The sequence below is a fragment of the Manis pentadactyla genome, chromosome 16 (assembly GCF_030020395.1).
Source record: "Manis pentadactyla isolate mManPen7 chromosome 16, mManPen7.hap1, whole genome shotgun sequence".
Taxonomy (NCBI): Eukaryota; Metazoa; Chordata; class Mammalia; order Pholidota; family Manidae; genus Manis; species Manis pentadactyla.
Window position 1 is genome coordinate 39,481,838 of NC_080034.1, and position 22,150 is coordinate 39,503,987.

General features: G+C 53.5%; 1 protein-coding gene across 8 annotated transcripts in view; it reads right to left on the minus strand.

Moving 5' to 3' along the window:
- The window catches only part of PACSIN1 (protein kinase C and casein kinase substrate in neurons 1), a 49,241-nt gene that overhangs the window by 4,463 nt on the left and 22,628 nt on the right, over window positions 1-22,150 (minus strand). For 3 of the 8 annotated variants that reach the window (XM_036887063.2, XM_057494376.1, XM_036887060.2), the window contains 5 exons: window positions 3,538-3,663; window positions 2,459-2,615; window positions 1,067-1,302; window positions 533-688; window positions 264-439 (listed from right to left, as the gene is read on the minus strand). In XM_036887063.2, the coding sequence (XP_036742958.1) occupies window positions 264-439; window positions 533-688; window positions 1,067-1,302; window positions 2,459-2,615; window positions 3,538-3,600 (788 nt within the window). In that variant the 5' untranslated portion in view covers window positions 3,601-3,663. Of the gene's footprint in view, window positions 1-263; window positions 440-532; window positions 689-1,066; window positions 1,303-2,458; window positions 2,616-3,537; window positions 3,727-8,105; window positions 8,335-14,307; window positions 14,507-22,150 lie in introns of those variants that run through there. The other 5 variants (XM_036887062.2, XM_057494377.1, XM_036887064.2 and 2 more) reach the window with 4 other exon arrangements.

Sequence of the window (22,150 nt, forward strand, 5' to 3'; positions counted from 1 at the left end):
AGTCTCAGTGTGGGCAGCTCCCAGCACACCCAGTGGCCACCCTTCTCCATCCCCACCTTAGCCACTCACCCATCCATCCAAAGATGTTTCTTGAGTACCTAATGTGCATGGCTTACATGCAGGCAGCCACTGCATTTGGAGTCTTTTCCCCCTTGGCCCCTGCAGCGCTGTGTCACTATAACACAGGGCCCAGGATGCCCTGCATACTAGTTCTACCCTCTGCTGCCTGTGCCCGTGCCCACCATGCTGCCATGCCCAGCTACCTGCTATTCTCAGCTAGGTTGAGGTGACGTTTGATGTCCAGCAGCACCTCCCTGAGGAAGACCAGTCGCTTTTCCTCAAATTGCTGGCACTGTTCGAACACCTGCTCCATGCCCTCCATGTACTGGGGTGTGGTCTTGCCCACATCATCTAGCACCTTCTCATACTTCTCCTGCATCTGTAGGCATCAGGGCAAAGGGAGAGTGAGACCCTAGCCTGCAGCTTCCAGCCACCAGCCACCAGGGACCCTCGGACCCCAGCCCTGTGGCACCTTCTGCACATCCTGCTTGCACTTGTCCACTTTGTCCTGCAGCTTCTTCTGCTGTTCGGGGGTGATTGACTGCTCCGTCTTGCTATTCATCTCCCGTGTTATGGCCAGCCTCTCCTCTTTGCAGGCCAGATGGTAGGCCTTCTTGGCTGCCTCTAGCTATGGGGAGGGGATAACAGGAGGCAAAGGAGGAAAACCCTCCCACTGTCCATTTCTTGTCTCCTGAGGTGGGAGCTGTGAGCTCACATCCTTATGAGGCAGAAGGACTGCAGGCCCAGCTCCAGGTATCTGGGACCGGTGCCCACCCATCTGTGGATGTTTCCCTGCATGGCCCTGCCTGCTGCCCTTATGCACACCCTCCCATCAGGCAGGCACTGCAGTGCCTGCCACTGTGGACATTTCCTCCTGGAAGGACATGTGGCATCCCTGTGGGCACTGCCTTCCCCCCATCTATAGACACCCTCCCTCTGATCAGACTGCCCCTCTCAGCTCAGCCCCCCTCCCTGGCCCCATCTGTGGCAGCCATCCACTGGATACCTCCTTCATCTTCTTGGCCCAGGGCTTCTGGGCCTTGCGGAAGCCATCTTCAGCCTCCTTGGTCTCCTTGAAGCCGCCCATGATCTGCTTGTGATAGGCATCCTTCTGCCAGTTCTTGACCTTCTCCAGGTCCTCGTTCAGAAGGTTGTTCTTTACCTCCTGGTGCAGTTCGCTCACCTTATCCGCCTCTGTCATTATGGCACCCCAGGCCCGCTCCAAGCTGCCATACTGTGGGCCTGAGGAAACGGGGATGGGGTCAGTAGGCCCCCCTCACACCTCTTTTTTCTGAGGCTTTTCCCATACTTCCCACAGCAGCAGAAATAGCCTCCTCTGCTCTCTTTTGTTTTATCCATCCCCCAAGGCCCAAGCACAGCCACCTCCTCCAGGAAGCCTTCTCTGACTACTCTATCCTCACATTCCTAGCCTGCAGCACTCACTAAATTCTTCTTATAGTATCTGCCTCTGTGCCTCCTCCCTGTCTCCCTATCAGCTTGTGAGCCCATGGGAGACAGCCTGGATCCCATGAGCCCTCACAAGACCAGCACACCACCAGTATGTCCTCCAGGAATGTTGGCTGAATATCAACTCAAGAACCAACTAGTGACATTTGGTTGGATGGATGACATGGAGACATGCCAGGAAGCCACTGGAACCAGACATTCCAGTCTTTTGCTTGTATATTGGGCATCAACTCTTTGCCAGGCACTTGCTGAGCAATATGAACCCAGCCTCTGCCCTCTTGGGGTTTAGAGTCTAGTGGGAGAGAAAAATATTAACAAATATATGTAAAGCCCAACTTGAAACGTTCAGATTAAAGGAATCTAGGGACAGGATAACTAAATGCAATGTGTGATTCTGGATTGGATCTTGGACCAGCACAAACAGTTGCTATAACAAAGTTTGCATGTGGGCCATAGTAAACATCCTGAATTTGACAGTTGAACTATGGTTACATGAGCAAATGTTCTTATTCTTAGGAGATATGTGAAGGACTTAGGGTGAAGGCACATGTCTCCAACTTAAATAGTTTGGGAAAAAAAGCATTTTTAAAATTTGATAGCGGTGAAAAAAATAAATGGTACAATGCTAACTGGGTGAAGGGTATGCAGTTCTCTGTACTATTTTGCAACTATTCTCTAAGTTTAAATTATTTGAAAATAAAATTATTGTTTTTTTAATCCAACCTATAATTGTACCAAGTTGAGTTGAGCAGGGAGAGGGAGGCCAGGCTTGGTTTGGGAGGGGAGGAATGCAGATGTAGGGACAGTGCCCGCAAAGGCCCTGTGGCCGGAGGATGCACATGCATCCAAGTGGCTGGTGCTCCCAGGACCCAGACAGCTGGGGGACCTGTTGAGGTCCGGGACGTGCGTACGGGTGGGCATGGGGGAGCACCTTTCTCGATGAGCTGACGCCAGCGCTTGGCCCAGTCGGTGAGCTGCTGCGCGTACGCCTTCTCGATCTTGGCGCGCTCCTGCACGCAGTTCATCAGGTCGTTGCACAGGCGGTGCCCGTCATCGATGCGCTTCACCGTCCGCTTGTAGTTCCCCACCTGGCGGCCAAGGGGCAGGCACTACTCAAGCGGGCTCCCCGCCCCGCCAACCCGGTGCGCCCGCCCTGAATGCCGCGTCCTGCAGGGGGCGCCTGCCGCACCGATCTTCTCCCTTCACTGCCGCGCATCCGGTGGTAATGCATTGGGGGCTCCAGACCGCCTCATTTCAAAAGCCTTGGCACCCTGCATCACACCCCACGGTGTCTTACACCCCCTCATCCCACTGTAAACATAATTTCCTTGCTGCCACAAAATGCATAGGGATTTTTATAATTTGGATTTGGACTAGAATGAATTATTCATTTAGTTCTTGTGAGCTAAATCTATTATATTTATATAGAGTCATATAAGCATTGAGTTGAGCTGCAGCTTCTTGACATAATATTATGTTTTGTAGACATCTCATTAGACACTTATTAATTTAGGTTTGGCAGTTTTCACTTTGGGTTTTGGAAGCCAATAGAAATTTTTTTTCTGGGTCTCAAATATTTTGGAAGGCTCCTGAAATGCTGGCTTCTAGTCTTGTCTCCACCTCTTCGTTGCCATGGGGCTCCCCCAATTCACTCCACTTTTCTGACCAGTTCTCCACCCGCTGCCCACTTCACAGGGTAGGGGTGGGCAGCAGCTGTGAAAGACTGTGTAAACTGTGAAGCCCCACACCTGGCTGTGTGAAGAAGGGCCAGGGTCTGAGCCAGGACCCCCAGAGCAGAGCGTCAGGAGCGGCTTATTCCACATCATGAAATGCTACCGGATGTCTCGGGGGCAGCTGTGGGGCAGAGGAGCTCTGAGCTCCTGTGGACAGTAATCTTACCCCACTTCGCAGCTACAGCTGCCTGCATGGGGGGGTGGGGGTGGGGGGAGCCTGGCTTCCCAGACAGCCAGGTTGTCTGGTCCCCTGACCTGGGGAGCTTCAAAGCCTCACCTCCCAGAAGCTGTCAGTGGTCTCCTCTGGAGCTAGTGAAGCCTCGTCGTAGGAGCCGGACATGGTGTGGCCGTGGGGGGCTGGACTGATGCGGAGCGATGATCAGCAGGCTGGGCTGTTCATGCGCTGGGAGGGCAGGAGAAAGATCCTTGGAGATGAGGGAAGTGCCCCACGTGTTCCATTCCAGGCCTGGGGTCCCAATTTGCCAGAGACATGAGCCTTGGTTTGGGGACTTCCTGACCAGGGACTAGCTCAACCCTCTGATGAAACCCCAAGAGTCACCTGTAGCCCCTCTCATGCCCAGTGCCCCAGGAGTCCTTCACTTCATGTCCTCTCCTTCCCCTCTCCCCCAAATTCTTCCTCCAGCTCCCGCACGGGCACCTCTTCTCAGAGGCCTGCCACAACCACGAGAACCATGTTCCCCCAGCTGTTTCTGTGCTCCTGGACTTGGAGCTGAAAGCTGGAGCCACAGTTACACATTCACTCTATATAAGTGTACAGTTGGCTTTGTAGACACACACTGCCCCTCAAAGCCCACAATCAGGCTTATCTTTCCATGTCTGTACCCCTCCACAGGGACCGGCACCCTGTAGAACCCATTGGGGCTCAATGAACCCCAGCTGGCTTCTCAACCTGCCTGACACAGCCAGACCCCTGCAGCAGCCCAGAAGATCCTCCTCAGCTCCCCCACCCTCACCCAACACAGAGTCCCTGGTCTCAGCTCCCCAAACCCCCCACCTGCAGCCTGGATCCAAGCTCCCTAGGAAGCTGGAAGAAGGGCCCCCTCCCACCTCTAGCCCAGGCTGAGTGCTTTGGTTCTCTGAGCCGCTGGTCCCTGTAAATGCCCTCCTGGCTACCCTGGTGTCCAGCCTCAAAAGCCTCCATTAGCTGCTTACATGTCTCCTAAGAGTCCTGGACATGCAGCTTCATGGCCCACAGGTCAGACTACTGTGAGCATCAGGCAGCTGTGTGTGGCCTGGATCTGTCGTCAGGCATCACAGCTGGCTAATCTAGGCCATGTGCTGCCCCAGGGATGGGGAAGGCTGCCCTACTCCCATCCCCAACCCAGGCCTTGCTGCCACCCCAGGCAAGAAGAGCTCAGCAGTCAGGGGACAGGACCCAGAGGGCCAGAGGCCTGGTCTTCAAAGGGCAGCAAGGCCAGGACAGGCCTGACCCCACTAGGGGCTGTCAGCCTCGGGCAGGGGATGCTCCCTGCCTCTGTGCTGCAATCTTGGGGACTGGGAACCCTGTGAGGGCGAGGACTGCAAGATTCAGTCCAACCTGGGGGTCCCTTGCCAGCAGCTGGCCCTCAGGCTCAGGGCAGGTGGCCCCAACAAGTGAGGATTCTTGACCAAGGATGTCCCTTCCCTCTCTAGCCACAGTCTCCCTATCTGTCCAGAGGCTAGTGCTCTGTTCCCAGGAAGAACCCAGTACTGCGTCCTTGCCCCTCTCAGGCACTAAATATGTTTTGCTCCTTTCCCCTTAGCAAAACCTCAGACAGATTTTCCTACAAATTCATGTCAGGTTTGGGGAGGGGGGCATGTAGAGGGAAGGTGGCTGGAAGTCATCAAGGGACAAAGAAATGAGTCTGAATTTTTCTTCTTAGCTTAGCACTTTTCACTTATAAAGCAGAGCTCACTTCATAAAGAATACTTTGAATTCAGAATCAGAGAAGTAAAACAGGGATATTTAATGAGGGACTTTCAGCCAGGTTAGGTAAGTATCCCCAGGGCCAGAGCCCCATCTAGAACCCTTAAAGACAGAGTTCTGCTCTTTGGGATCCAAATAATGTTCATCTGTCAGTGGGCTGGTAGTCGGGGCATTCCCTCACAGGACTGAAGGTGGAACCCACCCATGACAGTGGGGAAATGACATGGTGCATCCTGATGGGGACACCTTGGGGTCCTCTCTCACCATTACGGAGGGCACACATCCTCCACCCAGCAGCACCGCTCATAGGATTTCAGCTTCCAGTCAGCTAGGCGAACTCATGATGCCAGTTTCACTTGCTGCAGCACTACTTGTAAAAGCCAAAGGCTGGAAAACAACCCAGATGCCCACCCAGGGGATGGGTTAACCTCGGGGATGGGTTAAGACAGCTATGTGCGGGCCTGTGACGGAATGCTCTAGTCCCGAACAGAAGCCTCCCGCTGCCATGTCACTGAAACAGAATGAGCAAGATGCAGGACAGCGAGGCTCTGGATGCTTCCATTTGTATGGGGGGGAATACAGAAGCAGGGAACAGTTTCGGAAAGCGGGTAACGGTGGCTGCCTTGGGAGGACAGGGTGGCTGGGGAAATCGGGTGGGGGAGAGATTTTTCATGGTAGGTCATTTCGTGCCTTTTCAATTTTGCCCTGTGTACATAAGCTGCGTATCTTTTTAAACCCTCCAGTCAGTGGTAGGGGAGAGCTGAGGGAGCCAGGGGGCAGGACCGAGGGTGTGCTCAAAGCATGGAGAGAGGGAACAGTGCGGCTAAGACCTGGCATGTCAGGCTAGAAGGGAATGCGTGGTGACGGCCACTCTCCACCTTGTCCAGACGCAGGGAGGGTGGACTTGCAGTGGTTCCTCCCTCAGTCAGGCAGGTAGCAAGTCTCCAGGTTGCCAGCTGAGGCAGCATATAGAAGAAATAGTTCTAGCCTTGGGGTCCCCTGCACTGCCACCAAACTGCCAGGGGCCCTTGGACGATTCACATGGCCTCACTGGGCCTGGCCGTGAAATGAGGATGACACGATTCAACTTCAGGATTAGATGACATGGTGAGGGTCTGACCCACTCCAACCCCTGGCTGGACACCCCCAGAGGTGGGCTCAGGAGATAGGCAGGCAGGGTCAGAGAGGGGCTGTGGAAGGGGTACGTGAGCTCCCCAGCCCCATATGGCCACACACCATACATGCTGCCCTACCTCCTCCAAATGGGCCTCACTCCCCCTGGGGGGCAGTTGGGAGGCTGAACTCTGGCCAAATGCCATGTCTCCCAATGGCAGTCAGCGGCTGCCATCACTGAAAACGCTGCATCTCTCAGTCAGGAAGCTGGTGTGACCGGTGACTGCCACTCCTGTGTGCAGGCCCAACATGCTCTTAGTCTTCCTCAACCCATCAGATGGGCACAAGGCCCATGGACCTTCCTCACCAGTGGCTGTAAAGCTGTTGCAGACCTGTAAGCCCTTTATCATTAGTAACAATAGCTGGCATTTAGGAAGCACACACTTGGAGCGGAGGACTGTTCCCTTGTCTTAACTCATCAACTCCTCACAACAGCCCTAGGGCAGGCGCTCTGATCATCCCCACACTGCAGACAAGGGCCCGGAGGCTGAGGCAGGACTGGAAGAGCTCGTCAGCTCTCAGCATTGATTTGTCACCATGTTATAGTGGGGGTGGTAGTCCCGTTTAGGGTGGACCCTCTCTTCCTGTGAGCCAGGGAGGGTACCAGTCCTTTCTGGCCCACAAGGACGGTCTACCCTCAGCATGCAGAACGGGGGGCCTGGAGCTCTGGCTCCAGCTCTACCACTTAACAGTGAGACCTCAGCCAAGTACCATCATGCGGTCTTGGTTTTCTAACTGATATGATGGGAAAACAACACTTCGTTTCTTTTGAAGATCAAATGACAAAGGATAGGAGCTCATTCTGAAAAACAGAGATCACTATGGAAAAGTGAGGTTTGCATACTGGACTTTTGACCTTTCCTTTATGGAGAAAGGAGCTCCAGGGTGAAAGGTGTCCCTCCTCAGGCCCTGGGCTTACCACCAGCTGCCCCTAAAAGACAATGAAGAGCAGGGGCCTTGGTCAGGTTCTGCCCACCCTTGGCTTAAAGAAGGCATAGAAGAATTAAGAACATGAGCCCAGAGCAGGCAGGCCTGGTATGGACAATGGTGCTATGTGGATTCCTATATCATCAGTCATTAACCACAGGCCTCAGGATCACCCAGCTCCTCTTTCTCCTCCTGCCCCACACCAACCCTGATGTGTAAACACTATGCCAGGTTCCACTGTTGCCTTACTTGGAATCTTCCAGTGACTCCCCATTTGCTTGAGTAAAAATCCGATTCCTTGCCAGGAGGCCCTGTGTGACTGCCCTTCCCTTCACCTCTCTGCCCTCACCTCCCTCAACCCTTACTTCCTGTCCCACTGACTTCCGTGCTGTTCTAACCCCAGGGCCTTTGCATCTGCTAGGAATGCTCTCCCCAGATTTCCAGGTCTGCTCGAATGTCCTCACCTCCCTGCATCTAAACCTGCAACTCTTTTTCTACCTTCAGCACTCCCCACTTCTCCCTCTGCTCACTTTATTGTTCTCCACAGCACTAGTCACCAGATGACAGGCTCTCAACATTAGAGTATTTGTCACGTTCAGTGTCTTCTTCTCCCACTAGAATGTCACTTCTCTGAGGTAAGCAATTTTTGTATGTCAGGCTCTCTGCTGTATTTTCAGCACTCAGAGCAGTGCCTGACACAGAGTATGTGTGTGATACATTTTTGTTGAATGAATGAATACATGCCAAGAACCTTGTGGAACATTCATTCATTAAATAGCAGAAACACTGAATTCTTTACTCCAGAGACAAATAATCACCTGCACACAGTAGGTGCCCAATAAATGTTGATAATGTTGGTGACACAACCAAAGAATCTCACAAGAGGGGAATCCTGGATGCCACCTGTCCTCTGTTGCCAGGTGTCCTGCTTCTCTCGGGGTCCCCTTCCTCTCCTCTTGGGCAACCCTCAGGGTCCAGTTCCAAGTCTTCCTCCTTGAGCCCTCATGACAGTTCTGCCCTCAGCATGGGGCCCCCTCCTCAGGGACTCTATAGCACACAAACAGAGCAGGTGTCAACAACCTCCAGCTCTTACACTACCCCTCTCTTCACTTTCCCATTATGTCAACTACAACAACCATTTTTGATTACCTACTATGTGCCAGCCTCCTCATATACACTTTATTTCTAATCCTCACAACAACCCATTGAGATGGGCAAAGACTTCCCTGCCTTCTAGGAGACTCAGAGAGGTTAATAATTTGTCCGAGGTCACACAGCAGGGAGGAGACAGTCAGATTCAGATCCCAGGGTGAGTCCTTCCCCTGCCACCCACAACCCCATGCTCAGCCCAGAGCTGGCACTCGGTGGGGGGTGGGGGTGGGGGTCACCCCAGCCCTTCTGGCCTAAGGGAGGGCTCAGCTCAAACCGGGGCAGGGGCGTGGGAAGCCAGAGCTGCCTCCCCTCACCCCGGGTGGGCCTCAGGTCCCACAGACATTCCCAGCAGCTCCTCCCCTGCTCACCTCACCCAAGATGGACGGGCTCACAGTGCCTGACTTGGGGCCACACAGGGGCTGCCGTGGTCCAGATGCAACGAGGAGCCAGGTTAGCTGTCAGGGGCTGTCCTTGCCCTCCTCCTCAGGACCCTGTGTGCCTTCCAGCCTCTGCCCCTGTGCTCACGCCCTCCCCCTGCCTGGGGTGCATGCCTTCCTCCCTCCCCTCACTACCTCTCCTCAGGATAAAATGACCAACTCAATCCCACCCCTCTTAGAAGCCTCCCCTGAATATCCCAGCCCTCACCTACCCGACCCCTACCCCCTGGTACAATTCCTGGTCACACCTGCCATGAGCCTCATCTTTCAGGGACTGGTTCAGGGGTGTCGACCTGCTCTCCTGCTACCCTAGCATAGTGGCTGTGAGCACTGTCTGGGGGCCAGACAGAGGGACTGGGCTCAGATCCCAGTGCTGCAGCTTGCTGGCCGTGTGGTCTTGGCAAGTTGCTTAAATTCTGTGCCTCAGTTTTCTTACCTGCAAAACGGAGGTGATAATACCAACTATGCCATGGGGTTGGTGTGAGGCTGAATTGAGTAACCAGCATGTAAGAAGCACTGTGTTAACCACTATTATTATTATAGCTATTGTTACCCATGTTTCCCACAGCTACAGAGCTTTCAAAACAGGAGACTCATCTGTCTGGATGACCTCACACCTCCTCCCCTCTTTGGGCTAACATCCCATAGACCTTTGTTAAAGACTGAATTGTGTCCCCACAAATTTGTATGTTGATGTTCTATCCCTCAATGTAACTGTATTTGGAGATAGGGCTTTTAGGAGGTAATTGAGGTTAAATGAGGTCATAAGGGTGAGGTCCTAATTTAATAGGGTTGGTGTCCTTATGAGAAGAGGAAGAGAGAGGTCTTGCTCTTTCTCCCCATGCACATACACCGAGGAAGCAAGGGCGCAGCGAGAAGGCCGCCGTCTGCAAGCCAGGAAGCAAGGCCTCACCAGGAACCCAAGAGGCCAGCACCTTCTAGCCTCTAGGACTTTGAGAAATACATTTCTGTTGTTTAAGCCACTCAGGCTATCGAATTTTGTTATAGTGGTCTGAGCAGACTAAGTTGCCTTTCTGTGATGGTTGGGACGCCTGTGGGACCCCCAGGTCTCCAGGCCCCTGAGAAAACAAGATCCCAGGCCTGGCTTCCTCTTGCCTTCTCTTTGGGTCTAAAAACCAGGCCCCCCAACCTCCGTCTCCTCCAAGGGAATGTCCCCTGGGAAGTCCCCAAGGGGCCCTCCCTCCAGAAATGAGTCCCGAGGTGGGGAAGAAGGAAGGGGATGGAAACATAAATGGGGAGACAGAGCGAGGCTGAGCCCAGGTCTTGGTTCAGGCCAGAGGTTCCCCAGGGAGGCCCAAGGTAGAGGAGACCAGCTGGGCTCATCCCAGCCAGGAAAGCCACCTCAGCTGCCCCCAGCTGCTCTCTCCCCCCACTTCCCTAGCCCACTTCCTAGACTTGGGCCTTTGGCTCTTCACCACTCCATCCTTTCTCTTCTCCCTCCAGCTCCCCAAGGACCCAGGTCCTCTCCCTCCTCCAGAAAATCACCTGTAAAGGCAGCCCCCCTCACTCCCCTGCTTCGAGGCCAAGTGGATGAGGCATCATCTCACTGAGCCCACTGTCTCCAGGGGGCCTCTAAGGCTGCACCAGCTGCAGGCTCAGCAGGGGACGGAGCTTACACTCCAGTGCCGGGGGACGCCAAGAAATGAACAAATATCCCCTCCTTAGGTTGTTAACAACAGTTCCTGGAAGAGTCAGGAGCAGCCCTCCAGCAATGACCTTGCCATTGGTGTACCCGCCCGGCACGCCACCCTCCTGGTGGGCTAAGCCTGAGGTGTCCTGCACTGCCTCTCGGAGGGCCCCAAGTGAGCCCTCGCTGCCCACAGTGGGAACTGTCTTGATAAAGCATCTCTCTGCCTCGCTGCCACACTCTCAGTGCTTCCAGGGACTGCCTCCCAGATGAACCGCCCTCAGCATTTCCTTGTCTCAGAGTCAGCTTCCTGAGGAGCCCCAGTGGGAACACCACAGGTGGGGAGGCAGGAATGCGAGCTGGTGGGGAGACAGGCCCGTCCTCTCTGCTCTGGTGCATCTCTCTCTCCTCGAGACCAGTCATCGTACACTCGGTCCCTCTGAGGCTGTCTGTCCTGTTCTAAGGCCCCTGCATCCATGGCCTCCTGGAGGCAGGGCCCAGGTCTATGCCCTCTGGGTGATGCTCCAGGTGGGTGTGCAGCGTGCTCTGCTGAAAGCACACAACTCTGGGATGAATTCTGACCTGGAAGAAGGGGTCCCCCATTTACCAATACTAGGGGTGGGATGCATGCAGCTTGCTCACCTCCCCTTCCTGGCCAGGTAGAGCTGCCCTGGCCATGACTGGAGCAGAAAGAGGCAAGAAGCACAGACCCAACCCACGTACAACACTCTGTCCAACCCGATGCCTCTGGGGCAAATGTCCCACCAGGGGGATACTGCATCCCTTCCCCTGTGAGGGGAATCACAGGCCCCCCATTTTAGCACACATTCAGTGAGCCGGCCAGAGACAGAGGCTCCTGGCTTTCAACTGCAGCCCTGATCCTTGCTGCACAGCTCTGAGCTATAGCAATGAAGAGGACAGAAAATATCCTGCCTCATGGAGCTGCCTCTCTAGAGGGACTAGACAGACAAGAAAGCCGAAGGACAAGTGAATGATCAAGTGTGTTGGAAGGTGACATGAGCTGTGGGGAAGAACAAGGCAGGGAGGGGACAGAGAGGGATGGTGGGAGTTGGAGTGATGATGTTTTACAAGGGATGGTCAGAGAAGGCCATGCTCAGAAAGCAACATTTCAGCAGAGACCTGAAGGAGGTCAGCAGGAGCTGTGCAGGTATCTGGGGGAAGAGCATCAGGCAGAGAGAACAGCCAGTGCGAAGGCCCTGAGGCAGACAGGGCTGCCTCAGTTGAGGAACATGGGCTATGTGGCTGGAGTAGAGTGAGAGGGAGAAGGGAGGAATGAGGATGGGGTTGGGGGCAGACTCTGGGGGGAGGACACAGAGCACACGGGCCCTTGTAGGTCAGAGAGAGGCCTCTGACTCCCCCCACCCAACAGAGTGAGATGGGAGCCCCTGTGGGCATGAGAAGAGGTGGGATGCTATCAGGTTCAGGTTTTAAAGGGTCTCTGGCTGCTGAGCAAAAGGTGGACCTGGGAGGTGGCAGGGCTAGGAGGACAGGGAGCCCGCTGGTGGGCGGCTAAAGTCCTCCAGGTGATAGAAGATGTGGGTTCGACCAAGGTGGTAAGTCTGGAAGCAGGGAGAAGTGGTTGGAGTCTGGAAATACCGTGCGGCTGGAGCCAAAGGGAATTGCTGATGGTTCAGATTGTATGAGAGGAAGGAGTCAAGGATGGCTCTGAGGTTTGGGCCTGAGCAACTGGCAGGTAGGATGCTGTTTCCTGAGATGGGGCACTTGGGGGGAGCCCAGGAACTCAGTTTTACAGACCTCAGTTTCCCATAAAGAGCCAATGGAGATGTCTCCTTACTCTCCCCTACAGCTCCTGTGAGGCATGGGATATGGGGGCCTACCCGGGGCCAAATTGTTCTTCCAATCCAGGGCCAGACTCCTGGCTGAGCCCCAGGCCTCAAGTGTTCCTGGGGCCTCCCTTCAGCAACCTCTGAAATAGAGAAGGCTATTCGGGGCAGACTGGGAACCCAGCCTGGCTTCTAGGCAAGTGCGCTGGGCTACGGGCCCACTGGGTGCCATGGGGTGGGGCTGGGAAATGTGCCCCAGGAGGCCGATCTGGTGGGCTCACTGCCCCAGCATTTGGGGGCCAGAGTGTAAGCGAGAGATTGAGCAAGCAAAGACAGAGCCAGGGACTGTGGGACAATAAACAATGAAAGAGAGGGCACATACTGCCTAGAGAAGGCAGGCCAGGATATGGGAGGTCAGGGCCGGACCTGGAGGGCCCGGGGAAGGGACAGCTCCTTCCTGTATTTGCCAAAAACCTGTCCTCCAGGACTCAGCAGCCCCCCACCCTGGCTGTCAACATGAGGCAGGACAGATGCATGTGCCAGGCCTTGGAGAGCGGGAGGGTCTCCAGATTCCCCCCAAAAGAGAGAGGGGAGCCATGGGTCCCAGCTTGGCACCCTTTGCCAACCCAGAAGGAAGAGGGTGGTGGGGTCAGAGAAGTAGGGGCCAGGCTTGCGAGTGTCCACAGGTCACTTGGCTGCTGCTCCTGGGCACATCTACATCCCCTACCCACTCCTGCCCTCTCTCCACCCCAGGCCCTTAACCCTAAAGCAGGAGCCCTCTTGGCCTAGGCTTGGCAGGTGCAACTAATGCTTGAAATGAATGAAGCCACATCAGCTTCTCAGTGTGAATACCCCCCTTGGCCTTGTATCAGGCCCTCTGCCCCAGTGCCCGCGGAACAGGGAGCCCCACAGTGTGGTGCCAGGGCCCAACAAACGACCCAGCCCAGATCTCAGGAGGTGCTGGGTAGAAATGGCGGGTGGGAGAGGGGGCAAGCCCTCTGCTGCCCAGGTACCTGAAGTGCACCCAAGGTTGCCCACACCAAGCCCCCTGCCTCTCTCGGGCTGGGATCTCCCCTTCATGCCAACCTTCAGCTCTGTCCCGGACCAGCTGCAGCCCACCCACTGCACTCTTGCAGGCCCCCTCCTGCCCACTGTGTGCCCAGAGTCAGGCAGCGCGGCCCAGCTCCTCCCTGGGCCCCAGACCCACCCCCTCCTGAGCAGTGGTCAGAGGCTCCTCCGCAGTGCCCCCAGGAGCAGTGCAGCAGAGGGAGAGAGAAGCGGAGCGGAGCGAGGGTCACAGGCACCCCCACCCAATGGGGCTGATCTCCTGTACCCCAGTATGGAAACCCTGGGCTTACTGGGTATGGAGCAGTGGTCCTTTGAGAGACCTGGGGAATCAAGGTCTGCAGGGAGAATGAGGGAAAAGAACCCAAGCTTGGGAGAGAAGGAGAAAGTTCCTCTTGCCTGACCAGGGGGCTCTAAGCCCAATGCCTGAGACCAGCTGGGCCAGCAGGGATGTCCACTGGGGTGGGGGGTGAGACAGGTGGGACGTGGGCCTGTGCTCCAATGACCAGGGTCTGGCCTTGACCAAAGTGGGGGTGGGGGCCATCTCCACTTCTTCCTGCCCACCCTCTAGCCTCAGCCTGGGAGGGGTGCACTGTGGGTCCATGGCAGCCCCAGCCCCCCTCAGCCCACTTCCCTCATGGAGTGAGCGTTTCTACAGTCAGAACCTGTGCAGTGGTGGAGAGAGGGATGGAAGTGCAGAGGAGGGAAGGCAACAGAGAGGGGCAGTCCTCCTGATGAGCAGGCTCCATCTTAAGGGGGCCTCCCAGGGTGCTGGCTGCTTCCCCCCACGTCCACTGGCCCTGGCCCCTCCAGCCTGCGTGCTTCCTCCCAGGGACTGCTGGTAGGCAGGCAGGGGCAGTGGGCCCCGACCCTCCATGCAGCCTCCTCCAGCTGTCCCGGTTGGGATGCCTACCTGGGCCTGGCTGGGCACCAAGCCAGGGGCAGGTAGGAGCACACTGCCCCCGCTGGGCCAGGCCAGGGCCGGAGGGGCTGGCTGTCCTCCTCCTCCTCCGTGGTGGCAGGTGGGGAGGGGGCCTGGCGCCCGGGCTGGGGGCTCTGTCCTCCTGGGTTCCCTCCACCGCTTCTCAGGAAGGCAGCAGTTCCAGAACTGCGGAAGCCAGCTCCCCGCCCCCCAGCGCCGCCTCCTCCTCCTCCCTCCTCCCGATCGCCTCCTTCTCCAGCCACCCACCTCCTTCTGCTCGTTTCTATGGCAACCGGGCAATGCTTGCACAGACAGCCTCCTGCCCATGTACACCAGGGGACACCCTCCTTCTGCGTGGCACCTTCACCTTCACCGTGATGCTGGTGAACGCACAGGTTCACACGGCCACCCCTGACTGTGGGGAGCACCCTGCTCCAGCCCCTTTCCTCTCACTCTCCCTGAGACCTTGCTTCCCAATATCTGTTCAAGACATTGTAAGCTGCCCCTTTCCACTCATTTCCCTCAAGCCCTTAAAATCTTACAGCCTGAAATTCCATAAAAGACTTCCATTTGCTTGACCATTTATTCTCATTCCTCAAATTTTTATTTCAAGTCTTTTCAGGGTCAGGCTGAGTGTGAGATGCTCAACTACAATTTCATTATATGAGATTCCATACCGATTTCAGATTGGAAACTGAGGCCCACAGTAGTCAAACAACTTGTCTGAGCATCCAAGATTCCTGGGCTAGTTACTGGCAGTGAGGCCTCGTGATTCCACCTCTGGTGCTTCCCCCACAGGCCACAGCCCTCATACACTCCCACACACACAGCAAATACTGTCATGGTCAGCACTGCACACATGACCCATGCACTCTGTGTGTCCATGCACACATGCACCCCATCAACACACGTATATATACAAACACGCAGCGCATGTATTCGTGCACATGCATTTCCACAGGTCTGAGTACCTGCAGATTCAGGCACAGGTAATACTCACATACTACACGTGACCGTAACACTACTATCAGCACAGACCCAGCTTTAAGGCATGTGTACACACATCTACACAGATCTGAACACACACAAATGCTTCCCACACAGAATCACGGCTATACACAAAAGCCCCCAACCCTAGCCTCGTGGGAGGCAATCAGTGGCAAAGTTAAAGTGTCCCAACCAGGGGACTGAAGGTGAGCACTGAAAGAGGGCCTCTGTCCACTCCACACTCGCCACCAGACTCTAATCTGCGCCCTGGGTCTCAGCTCTGCTGCTGGAGGGACTGGAGTGGGGTGGAAACCGGGTACCTGCTCCACCTTCCTCGTTCTGAAAGGCCTCTGCCCATCCAGACTAGATCTACCTAGATCTCCCTCAGCCTAGGGATCACAGATGCCTATACCCACCCCCAGCTGCAGTTGCTGCCCAGTCCTGGGACTTGGAATTATGAAAGGCTTCAGACAGCCCTGCCACCTCCCAGGAGGGACAACATCAAGTGATGGGGGAGGGCAGGGTGGGGAGCAGATCAGGTGGAGACTGGAGCCCAGGGCACTCAGCATGCCCCACAGGATGTGATGTCCCCAGCCCAGTACCACCTCAGACCTCAGGCAAGGATCACAGCAGCCCCTGTGCCCCAGGGCAATTCTCAGATACCGCACACAGCCCAGAGAGGGCAGATATAATTGGAAAGAGCCGGAAGCCCACTGAAATTTAAGCATAAAGCAAAAACAAAACTGCCTTTTTATAATAATGATAGCCTTTTCCATTTTTCATCCCATCTAAGACCCCTCTCAATCATAAGACAGATGCCAACTACACTAAGATATGCCATAAATTGTATGAAGCATCCCAATATCAGAGATGTCAAGTGTGAGGGAGGATAATCATCTTGGGATAGATGACACGGCATTTCATTCATTCAGCAGGTATTTATTAGGCACCCACTATGTGCCAGGGACTGTCCTAGGTGCTGGGACACAGCCATGAGCCACGGGCAAAACCAAGTCCCTCCCTCAAGGGCGACAAGCTGGTGCATCCACTGAACTCCTGTTCTCCTGCAGCGCCTCTGGCCGTCACAGCAGCCCTGCAGGTGAGGTACCTACCAGAGCTGATTAGGAAACAGAAGCTCTAGAGACTGAACAAAGCTAGTAAATGCCTCGACTGCGATTTGAAACCTCTGCCTGCCAAGCTTTTCTCAATACTCCACACTGGTTCCATTAAGAAAGATCTGATTAGGAGGTACAGCAACAGCTACCCATTTTCTAGAAGTTTCACAGCAAGTGTGCTTCTCATCCTTAGATCAAAGGTAGGGCAAGGTCATATGAAGTGTTAGTCAAGTAATGGGTATGAATAAGGAACCCCCCAGAATGACCTCAGAGGTGACTTCCAACCTGGCCTTCCTTGGTCCAGCCGCCTGATGTGGGTTGTCCTCAGGCCTGGAGGTCCTCAGCAGAGGATCAGGTGGAGGCTCAGGCCAGGGGGGTAGGGATGCCTGGTATCTGAGAGCAAAAGCTCCCTGGAGAGCGGGGGAAACCTTAGCTAGAAGGCAGGGAGGGATTGAGTTCCCAGGCACTGTAAGCAGAGCCCCCTGCCCACCTGCTGGCCCCCAGCTGTGATCATGTTTCTCCTAAAAAGCCAGCTTCATCCAAGGATACCAAAGACAGCTCCCCGCCGACCCTTCTGTCAGCCTGATCTGGCCCCATCTGCTGCCTGGCGGAGCCCCCAGTTCTGTCCTCCACACTCAGGCTCCATGGAAGAAGCTAACCCCTTCTGTCACCCCTTCCTTGACCAGCCCAGAGGGCATCCACCCCCACCCCACTCCCACTGTCAGCCTGATCCAGCCACATCTGCTGTTGAGAGGGCCCCCAAGTCACCCATCTGCAGCCTTCTACTACCCCAATTGCAGGTCCAGACAGGTCAGGTATACCCCTTACACTACACACACACATACCCCAAGCCCAACCTCAGCCCCTATTCCTGGATCTTAACCACATTCCAATCCCACAGACGGAATCAGTCTGCAAACAAGGAGGCCTCACCCAGATCACAGAACAGCCCCCTCATGCCCCCCAGAAGAAGCCAACCCGTCCTGTCACCACCTCCTCATCCATCCCTAAAAACATTCATTGCACTCCCTTCCCTGCCCAGCACACTTATCCCACATGTTCCCCACCACCAGGCAAAGGCAATCAGAGCTGATTAGATGCTGCTTTGCATCTCATTTGCATAATTTCCCATGACTGTCAAAATGCCAGAATCCTCCAAACCCCTACCCATGACAGGTGGGGCTGGCCAGCTCTGAGAGATAAAATGGACAAAGCTCCTCTGAGTGTCTGTGTAGGGGGCTAAACACATGGGGATAGAGAAAATCAAAGGGAGAAAATCAGCAGCAACGTCGAGTTTCAGACCCACAAAGGCATGCAGAAGAGGAGTGGATACTTATCGAGGACCTGCTAAGTCCAGGCACTACGCACAGTGCTTTATGCACTTTGCCCATTTGTTTATCATAATGAACCATTTTATAGATGTGGAAACTGAGGCTCACAGTAGTTAAGGCCTCACTACTGAAAGCCTGGGTTCCAGGTCCAGCAGCTTGGGCACCAGCTGGGAGCTGGTAGGAAATGCAGAATCTCAGGTCCTACCCCAGACCTCCTAACTAAAAAGCTGCATTGCCACAAGACCCCAGGAGACTAGATGGTGAAAAGTGCTAGGTTAAAGGACTTGTCCTATGATACTCAGCTGGAAGATGAAGCTGGTGTCAGAGCCGTGGCATCTGACCAAATCCCATGCTAGTGTCTTTAATACATTTAACGCATATTTCCTGAGCACCTACTATGTGCAACACTACTCTAGGGAGTGGGATACAGCAGATAACCAGACAGACAACACCCAACCTCATGGGCACTTCATGCCAAAGTGGGGGGGACACACAACAAATAAACAATAGAAGTTCAGGTGGTGATAAGTGCTATCAAGAAAAATAATGTGGGGTAAAGAGATAGACAGGATGAGTCTATCGGGACCATTTTAGAATCCCTCTTTGAAGAGATGACATTGGAACAGAGACCTAAATAAAGGGGGAAAGGGAGGTATGTGATGCTTTCAGCAAAGAGTGTCTTCTGGCACTTTTGGAACAGCAAGGGCAAATGTCCTGAGGCAGGAGCGAGGTAGGCATGTTGAAGGCACTCCAAAACTAATGGATGGTTGGATGGTTGGACGGGTGAGTAGATGATGGTATGGCAGGTATAGTAAGCCAGGCAGTGAGAGGCAGTAAATAAGGTAGGAATAAAGAAGAGGTGGGCAGGGGCTAGACCCTATAGGGCCTTGTACATCATGGTGAGAACACTACTGTCTCACTCTACAGGTAGACTTCGGTATTTTTGAGCAAGGGGAGAAGGGATCCAATTTATGCTTTTAAAAGGTCACTGGGGCTTTTACATGGAAAAGTGACTAGGAGGCAAGGGCTGAAGCAAGCAGACCAGCTGAGAGGTCTTTCCAATAGTTATTCCCAACAGAAATGAGTGCTTTGGCCACAAAAATACATGTCCAAGAACATTTGTTCATCATAGCAAATTCTGTTCAAAGCACTTTGTTCATAATAGCTGAAAACTATTAGCAATCCAAGTGACCATCCACAGGACTGATAAGGAAATTGTGTGGTTTACTGCATGTGGTAGAGGCAGCTTGCATTTCCACTGCTGTATAGGATTCCACTGTGCAAATCCCACTGTGTGGTTTGTTCACACGGTTACATCTTATACAGCAATGAAAACATCTGACCACACACAACCACATGGATAAGTATCAAGACATCATGTTGAACAAGAGAAGCCAAACTTAAAGGAACACACACAGTGGATTCTATTTATATGAAGTTTAAGAACAGGCAAATCTGGACTTCTGGATCCTGGAGTAGATGTACTTCTCCCTGTCACTCCTGTGAAGTAAAGTTAAAAGCCCTGGACATTATTTGTAAACCAAACCTGTGGAGACTCTAAAAGGGGAGAGGAGGCAGACTGAGTAGGGACCTCAGGACCCAAGGGACAATGTGGCAGTGAGTTCTCTGGGTTTTCTTTTGAACCCAAACATTCCCTTTGGAGCTGGAGAAGTCAACAACCCAGAAATACCTGTGACTGTGGACAAAACATCCCCAAGAAAAGCCTGTCCTCTCTAGTCAGAGGACAAGGACAGGCACAGCCTAGCAAGACTAAAACCTTTAAAACATAAGTGCCCTACTCTAGCCAAACACCCCGGAAAAAACTGCGGCCTCAGCCCCAAACCCAGCTGCATGAGCAGAGGCAGAGTGGGGAGGCTTGCCTGGGTATAACCAGTGTCCCATCCCCTGCCACCAGGGTGGTGACAGAGAACAAGTCGGGGGCCAGCACTTCCATCCCCACCAGCAGTAACAAGGCATCCCTCCTCTCCATGCTGGGCTCTCTTCTCTTCCACATGGCCTCAGCTGGGGCTAAAACGTCCAAGGCAGCTTCTTCATTCACATGACTGACTCTCAATGAGATGACTGGGGTAGCTAGCAGCTGCTGGCTGGGTGCCTGTCCCTCTCCCAGCCCTCCACTCACACTCCATTTTCCCCCTGAGTATAGTCTCTCCAGCAGGGTACCTGGACCTACTTATGGGGTAGCTTGGGGGTCCAAGAGTGAACATTCCAGAAGGACAGGTTCCAGTGTGTAAGCACTTATCTATCAAGCCTCTGCTTCAGTCATGCTGGCCAATGTCTCACTGGCCAAAGCAAGTCACATGACCAAGCCTAGAGTCAATGGTAGGATGCGTGGGTGCACCAGGGTGTGAACAGCAGGAGGTGGGGTTCACAGGTCGGGGTAGAGAGCACCAATGTGCCCGACCACTGCAGTAAGTCTGCAGTAGGGCAGAAGAATTTGCATTTTTATGATTTAGTTCCCCATTATGATACAGGGTTCCAGAGACCACACTTCCAGAACTGGTCCTATCCTACAGCACCTGATCTGTAACACCACCACTAAAGAGGTTTTTAAATCTCCCCACCTGTTCTGGTCCCTGATTAAAGGGAATGCCACAGACACCATCACTGTTCAGGACGGCTGACAGCCCAGGGAAGACTCCTGCACAATGGGACACAAGAACACCATCCAGACCCTGGCTTCTTCAACAAACCTGGGATTCTGGCTTTTAGTCCAGACTCAGCCCTGTTCCAGCCAGGTGGCCATGCGCAGGTTACTCCCCTCTCTGAGTATTAGTTTGCTCTCTTCTAAGTGAGGGCGTGGGACCAGATTAGCAATCTCTAATTTCTGCACCACTGAAGGACCCTTCCTGTGTTTCTTCACTCAAGGAACTACCCAGGTTTCCTAAGATTTTTTTTCTACCAGAAACTGCACATGCTATGCAATTATCTAAAACCTGGAATTCTACTTGGAATTGAGAAAATTCTTAGCAAAAGCAAAGAGCTCTGAGGTATTGGACAGACTGGCCTGCCTCAGCTTAGGAGATGCTCAATTTGGGTACAGTTTTCTGCAATATTCAAAATAACCCAGGCCCTCTGGGATCTCAGGGGCCTCCAGCCGACATCCACTAGACAGGGTGTCCTCTAAGTAAGAACCCATCCAGCTCTAAGTATTCTGTGTGCTGGGCGTCTCTCAAGCCCCACCACAAGCCAGCACACTGCCGAGTACAACGGGGAAAACTCACGGCGTCTAAGGCTACACTGTCCATTACAGTAGCCACTAGCACCATTTGACTATTTAAATTTAAGTTAAATAGAATTGAAAATTCAGTTCCTAAAAAGAAAAATCAAGTCCTCAGTCACACTAGCCACATTTCATGTGCTCAACAGCCACATGTGGCTACCATATTGGATAGTGCAGATATAGAACATTTCCATCACTGCAGAAAGTTCAAATGGACAGTGCTGGAAGGTATGGTCAAAAAAACCACAAATGCAGGCATGTCCAACATTACACTTTCCAAAAGGAGAGTTCCCACACACCAAATTCTAGCTGCTCTATGGCTCATATGATATGGTAGAGTTGCATTTCTTGGACAAAAAAATTGGCTCTATAACAGTACAAAAGTACACTTAGGGATGCAGCCAACCTTTAAAATCATGTACTGTATTTAAAGAGAGATGCTTATGCTCCAGATAAAACTGCATTACCACTATATCAGGAAGCCACCAAGTATGACCCCTCCCATAACTCACCCCCTCCTAGGGATCCCCCACCCCCAGAGAGGGGAGAGACAGGGGCTGTGTTTGCTTGTCCTGACACATAGAAACTTCTTTGACCCTGTAAGCCCCATACTTTGCATTCTATAGTATTTCTGTGTCTGTTTCCAAAGAAAGGAATCCTCTGTGAGAGGACAGTGTGGGAAGATGGTAGGGATGCCTGATTTATTGCAAGAGACATTTTTAGCAGCAGACACTGTTGGTTGTCTAACCAAAAGCTGTTCCTCCTTTGTCCTTGTTGACCAGAGTCTCAACTGCATTCAGTGACTCAGAAGAAATGCAGCTTGGCCTAAAGCAAGTGTCTTGCCTGCAGGTTTCAGCCCTGAGAGAGTTCACTATGGATCCAATGAGACCAAGAAAGGACAAAAGAACATTCTTGGGATAAAGGGGTTTATTCCCAGCTGTATTCTCCTGGCAGCAGGTCGAGCACTAGAATCACATCTGCATCCAGCAGTCTGCAGATCTGTAATCCATCTCCATCTCTGCCTCCACGCAGAGCAGTGGGCGGAGCTCTTTATATAGTGACTCATTCAATAATAGCTCATTGCCTATAGGTGTGGAAACAGTAGCCTAGCAGTGGGCCAATTACCTCATCAGGTAGTGTAGGGTCAGGTGAGGATCCTG